The 6,714-nt window shown below is 38.0% G+C and overlaps 1 protein-coding gene across 1 annotated transcript in view; it reads left to right on the top strand.

Annotated features, from left to right (window-relative positions):
* The first annotated feature begins 218 nt into the window (after positions 1-218).
* Positions 219-6,714, top strand: part of LOC130426931 (Na(+)/H(+) exchange regulatory cofactor NHE-RF2) — a 22,498-nt gene continuing 16,002 nt past the window's right edge. Inside the window, exons 1-2 of the mRNA XM_056753939.1 lie at positions 219-2,327; positions 3,007-3,243. Of these exons, the coding sequence (XP_056609917.1) occupies positions 2,121-2,327; positions 3,007-3,243 (444 nt within the window). The 5' untranslated portion in view covers positions 219-2,120. The remainder of the gene's footprint in view (positions 2,328-3,006; positions 3,244-6,714) is intronic.

The following is a 6,714-nucleotide window of genomic DNA, read 5'->3' as shown; positions in this document are numbered from 1 at the left end:
GTACAGTAAATCAGTGCTTTAAAACATAAAATTCTGTCCTCGTGTTCTTTCAAACATGAGAAACACTGAACTTTGAAATAGTTGGTGGTTAAATTTCTTAGTGCATTTGTGCAAGTCATATCTGAGGGTTTCCGTAAACCAGGTTTTCAGGCATTTTTTTTACATTTTTCTTTTGTCCCACAGAAGCTGAGTCTTAAAGTGAGCAAATGTCTTTTAATTTCTAGCTGAACTATACTATAACAAGACATCACACCTTTAAACTAAGGCTCAATGTATTGGAAAATTTAGGAATCTTCAATGTTTCATTTGTTTCAGCATAGCTGTGGTAACGCACATTCTCTAAACTGTTCACATCTGTCATGTTCTGCCCGAGGCGACATGAGCTCTGTGTAGTGTTCGGTAATCTGTCTCTTCCTGTTTAACATCAGGCAGTCAGAGTGTAAGTAACCGATGATGGCCTCATTCTGTTCCACACCTCATATTGCTCTTTGAAGGACTACGGTTCAGCACGTACCCATAACCCATTGGGGGCCGACAGTGGCCCCTGCTGCTCCTTCAGAGTGCATGTTACCATCCACTCACTGAAACTAGGGCTATCATAAAACTTTCCCCAACTTCTATAAAGGTAAAAGGTGTAATTTTCTATAAAGATAAATTAGGATACATATCTTCTATAAAGTTATAAGCTATTAATTCACCCTCACGTCATTTCAACAGAACACAAAAAAAAGGATAATTTGAAGAATGTTGATGACAAACATTTTTTTGACTTCCAATGTATGAGCACCAAACCCTTGAGACATTCCTCAAAATACCTTCCTTGGTTTCTAAAGAAGAAAGAGTCATACAGATTTTGAAAGATATGAAAGCGTATATAAATAACAAAATTTAAATTTTTGGTTGATCCTTCGCATTATTCCTTTGCCTTTTTATATACATGATGTATACAGCCAAATCTGCCCTATAGGTTATTTTTACAAATTCTCTTCACATCTTTCATTTGATGTACCAGTTAAGAGGTAATATTTTACACATGTGGATTTTGATCACTAAAACTTTACTATTGAGAACTGATATGAAGTCTTAATAGCATGTATATCACACATATCGTTGAAAAACAGAAACCACTGCTTTAAAATAATGTAAAGCCATTACAGAAATACGTTTAAAGTGGTAATTGGCTTACTTTCCACTGAGTTTAATGGTCTCTGTAAGCTTCTACTAGTAAGTGTGATACAATTTGCAATGGTAAACAGTTCCGTTGGTTTGCAGGGGTTTGTTTCCATTATAAATTGTTATATAGTCAAGGTTGCGCTTATGCGCAGTTCCCATACTGGCCACCAGGGGGATTATTTACTGCCTACGTTTGCCCCAATGTGCGTGCTCGCCTCTTTGACCTGCGATGTTCTCAAATTCACATTATTTATTGATCTTTTTTTGACGTGAGACGTCAAACGCTTTCTCTTCTCCGGCCATATCACGCACATAAGTTAAACCGTATATGTTCTGTAATATAAGCACACATTCTTGTCATAAGCAATGCATCTTATTGTCATATATAGGCACTCTTTCTTTGTCGATAATCTATAGATTCGTATGTAATTGTCATGAAAGTATTACATTCACTCTGGTTACATTTGTAGCGCTGAAGGCATCGCGCTCTCCGTTACTTTTCTCCGCGCTTTTGCGCGTCGTCTCATGGGCGGTCTTATTACACGGTGACGGCACGCAGTTCAGTCAGCTGTGGGCCGTTCGCTGGACAGCAGCACCAGTTGCTTTTCTCCATCCGTGCGCGCAATGTTTTCAACTGGACTTTTGGATACGTCTCCGTATATCCACAGGTAGTTCAGCCCGTGAGCTTTGCATTGCATTCGCATATTTCTTTCAACCTCTTGGACTATAATCGATAAGTCTCACTTTTTGACTAATAACGGCGGTACGTTTTAATGTGGATATTTACGTGCGCATCTAGTGTACATTATTGCGCAACAAAACGCGGTCCTGTATACGAAAGAGAGCGATGCTCAAACCTTTGCAGCTGATGCGTTTCTCATAAGTTTACATTATTCGGGAAAAATATCGATTATAAGTTTGGATGTGAAGGCAAACGGAGGAACACAATGGCGAGCGATCTGAAACCTCGGTTGTGCGTGATGAAGAAAGATGAGAACGGCTACGGCTTTCATCTGCACGGCGAGAAAGGCAAAACCGGACAGTACATACGGAAAGTGGAGCGCGCGTCCCCGGCAGAAGCGTCGGGGCTGCGCGCGGGTGACCGTGTGGTGGAGGTGAACGGCGTGAACGTGGAAAAAGAAACGCACCATCAGGTACATCACACCTGTCGTATTCCACTTTCGGTGACCTTACACGTGTTTAGCATCACGCTTATTACAATTGCGTAAATTGGGGAAAAGAGAGACGCTTCCAAAAATCCATTGACAAAAGTGTCTCTCTTTACCTTTAAGATCTCTCATAACGTGAAGTAATTCATATCAAGCACTTATAAATGTGCAATAAGTTTATTAGTTTTACCAGAAATACATTTGGACAAACCTTTAAACTGCGTAATTCTGGTATAAACAACTTTTAGAAGTATGCATTTGGCATACGCTTTTATCCGAAGCGACTTGCATCGTATGTCAGTATACATTTGTATTTGTGTAATTTCCTGCGTTATTTCATTGACATTTTTACAGTCTAAAAATCACGTGTTTTGTGGATCGAACCCAAGACCCACATAGTTCCAGCAATTTACTTCTTGGAGTATTGAAAGCAGCTGTCTTAAATCCAGAATCTTATACATCATCATGATCATGTTTCTAGATCTTTATTCACATGTAATATTTCGTTAAAATACTTTTTTCTCTCCCCGGAGACAAACTTTACTTCTTAAAACATCAATCAATCATGCACAATATGACCAGTCAATTGTAAATTTATCAATCATCTGTCAAGAATATACAGTGTACATTTAAAATATATTGATTTCTGTCGTCTTGTCCTCAGGTGGTGCAGCGGATAAAGGCTGTGGAACATGAAACCAGACTGCTGGTGGTTGACCGAGAAGCGGACGAGTATTTCCGCAGATTACGTCTCGCGTGTACGGAGGAGATGGCCACCAGAAAGAGCCCTGCAGCCCCGTCCCCTTCAACCTCCACCAGTAAACAAGGCAACGGATCCGTGTCCAAACGCACCGAGATATCCAAACCCATCAGGAAAGCTCCATCACGAGCTACGAAGAAGGTGTGTGCGTCCTCTTCATCTTCTGCTTAAACCAAAGTCTTTTAAGTTTTAGAAGGTGCTTTGTATTCTCATTTCTTAGCTTGCACAACATGCAAATATCTCAATTATCGAGAAATATTTTTTATTTTAATTGAACTACCGAAAGCTATCAGAACAGAGAACATCCAACCAGTGCCGAGCTCAAACGCTGTTGGCTTCACTCACAGATTGAAACTCTGAGGATTCTTTTACCCTCTTGGCAGTCCATCCAAACACAAAGAGAGATCTTGGAAGAGGAAGGTGTAGAACAGAAAACAAACAGGGTTCTGTAGCTGTGTTCAACTTTCCACGCAGACTGTGCTTAACTTCCAAGTTTGGCTTCACATTTCAAAAAATAGCAAGAAAATGGGAAACCGAGCACTCGGATAACACAAATAAGCCAAGATAGAATAGATTTTAAAAGACGAACACTACACTCACTGTGCCAAAGTATACAGGCACACATTTGGGATGCGTCTCGTACCTGCCGCACCATTATGATATGTCTGCATGTATATGATGCAGGAATAATGTGAAGGAGAGAGAATTATAAACGTTATCAGGTTGACTCATGAATGTTGGTTTGTTAACATAAGGTAACTTTCATCCACTCCTTGATTAAAGTTGGATAAAAGAATGCTAGTCACACAAAATAACTGCGTTCTTTCAGTTTCTGATGTGAACAAAACAAACCTCAGGAGGGACATATAGTCATCCAACAGCAATGTGAAAGACTAAAAGCATGACAGGACAAATGAAAACTTTAATAAAAATCAAGGTTATGAGATACATATTTTTAACTTTTCTTCTTTGCAGTATTTGACATCTTAAAAAATAATGAGCATCTTTTCTGTTATTTTCACCTGTTTCTCCAGTTTTTAATTCTGCAAATAAATGCAAATCGAAACAATATTTTTAGTAGAAATTTAGGAGAAATATTGGAAGTAGTTCACAGAATGAAACAAAACTAACCTTTAGGTTTACCTAAACACACACCTATAAAAAGTCAATCATTTTGAAATATTTTTTTCTGCATCTTTTAAATGCTCATTTTTCTAACACACCGAGGTGGCATCCCGTTCTTTCAGAAAAAACTTCTTGTTCTTTGCAGGATGCTGAAATCTGCGTAATATTGTATTTTCCAAACACTTCTTTGTAGGGTAAATCATTTTGGCATTTGATGACTGACAAAGCCACATCCTGATATTCATGAAACCACTTTTGCATTTATTTTTTGTGTTTATATGGAAACAAACGTTCAGTAATATGGAATATTCCCTGTGATTGTTCACATGGCTGTTTTTTACCAAACTGATTAATTATTGGTTGGGATATGATGATTCGCTCGGGATGTTTTTCAGTCAGTTATGATTCCCTATTCGGGTGTCAGCTTGTCTGGATGTAGAAACCAGAGAACGTGATGATTTATTGAACCCCATTGCCATAAGAAAATTGCCCTGGGATTCAGGTTTTGTGGCTTCAACGCATTATGAATCAAATGTAGAGTCCTGCTACCGTATATAGCTTGGCTTTGTTGATTCACAGAGATGCTGATTTAGTATTGTCATTTTTTTAGGTTGTTTTTCAGGTTGTTTTTTAGGTTGCTGCCTCATCTCTAATGTGGTCAACTTTCTCACATGAGCTTTGTTGGTTAAACCATTTATAGTCTTGAGCTATAAAATGAGAGTTCCTGTGAAGGGCCGGAAAATATAAAAACTTGCAGAAGTCAAAGAGGGTTAAGATGAATGACTGAATCAAACCTCATTCACTGCTGGTTCACACACAGGTAGAAAGAGAGCTGTACTATTTGGGGGATTTGTACTTTACTTGAGTACAATTAAAAATACATGTACTTTTACTTCATTAATAATAATTGAGTAAAGCTTTCACTCGGTACTTGTACTTCCACTTGAGTAACATTTTTGAGTACTTTTTCCACCTTTAAAGACTTTCTTAACTGGTTTCACTTCTTTAAATGTTTCTGAAGCCCGGATCTCACAACCTGAGAACAACTGCAACCCGCGTGAGACTGAATGTCATCCGAATTCGAAAACACATCATAAAATATCTGTTATATTTTTGTCCAAGATTTAGTCTGTTCCAGGTTTTAGGTTCATTCGATTTGTTTCGTTTTTAATTCGTCCATTAACTTTTTATGAGTGTTTTAAAAGATAATATTGTTTCACAGCTGGCATAAATTAGTTCAGTTAACAACACTTGAAAGGTTTTCTTCCAAATTTGCAAATGATCAGATCCAGCAAGTTGAGAACATTTGGATTCGTGCACCTTTCCAACTTTTCCCTTCCATTTTTTCCTTTAAAGAGCTCAAGGAAAACTTTCATGGAATAAAGGATTTGTGATTACCGATCCGGAAAATCCACAGGACAGATATTCCAAAGTTCTTTAAAAATGTATGAAAAATATTTTTCCGTTTTTCCGTTCCATCTGTCGTTCATATGGAGATATTACACGATCTTCTGAAGCCGTTCTCAAGCTGTCACAATACGCATCTACAAAAGGATTCAGCAAACCGAACAAGCTTTCAGATGTGTATGTGTTAGGCACAACATATGGCATTAGTGATCACCGTCTTAATAAACACAATGTATGTGACCGTCTTGATGAGGATAAATATTCACGAAAACTGCCCCTTAACATCTTATTTAAGATGTTGACCGACATCGGGGTCAGAGAATGTGACTGACCTACTTCCACACGAGCTTGTGATGTTTCCAGCACAGCAGATGGAGAAATGGATCGTAATGTGTCCGCCTCATAAATCTCTGTTCGTTCTGTTTTTCAAACATCCTGAAACCGTAATGGCATAACTCAAAGCATGCACGGTCTGTCTTTCTAAACAAACACAATACAAGATGAGTCTTTGAGTGCGAGAGACACATTTTGTTTTGTGAAACGTACTTTGGTCTGAATTCAGATGGTGGACCGAGAACCCAATGTGTTTATATGGCATACGGGTCATCTACTGTATTACAAATTGCATGAATATTGCTGAATATATATATATATATGAATTACAAAGCCTAAAATATAAATGAATCCACAAACCAGAAGAATAAACAAAATACATCCAACCCTGTTATTTATGTTTTAATGTATCTACATACATCTGGCAGTCGACTCTTCTGCAGGTTTGCACCTTTGACTAAGCATTTCTTAAAGGAACAGTTCATCCAAAAATTCAACAATTGACTACCATAGTAGAACAAAAATACGGTGGAAGTCAATGGTGCCCCAAAACTGTTGTGTTCAGCATAACAAAGAAATTCGTATAGGTTTGGAAAACCTCAGGGTGAGAAGAAGATGACACAATTTTATTAGGTTTTTTTGTGAACTGTTCCTTTAAAGAAAAAGGAGAAATGCTTTTTTTTAACTGTCTCTGATCTGCATCTGATCTGAAAGTGCCTCAGAAGTGATCTGAAAGGTTGATTTTGT

This window comes from Triplophysa dalaica, chromosome 7 (assembly GCF_015846415.1).
Source record: "Triplophysa dalaica isolate WHDGS20190420 chromosome 7, ASM1584641v1, whole genome shotgun sequence".
In the NCBI taxonomy this organism is placed as follows: Eukaryota; Metazoa; Chordata; class Actinopteri; order Cypriniformes; family Nemacheilidae; genus Triplophysa; species Triplophysa dalaica.
Note: the sequence above shows the minus strand (reverse complement) of the source record. Positions and strands in the feature narration are given on the sequence as shown.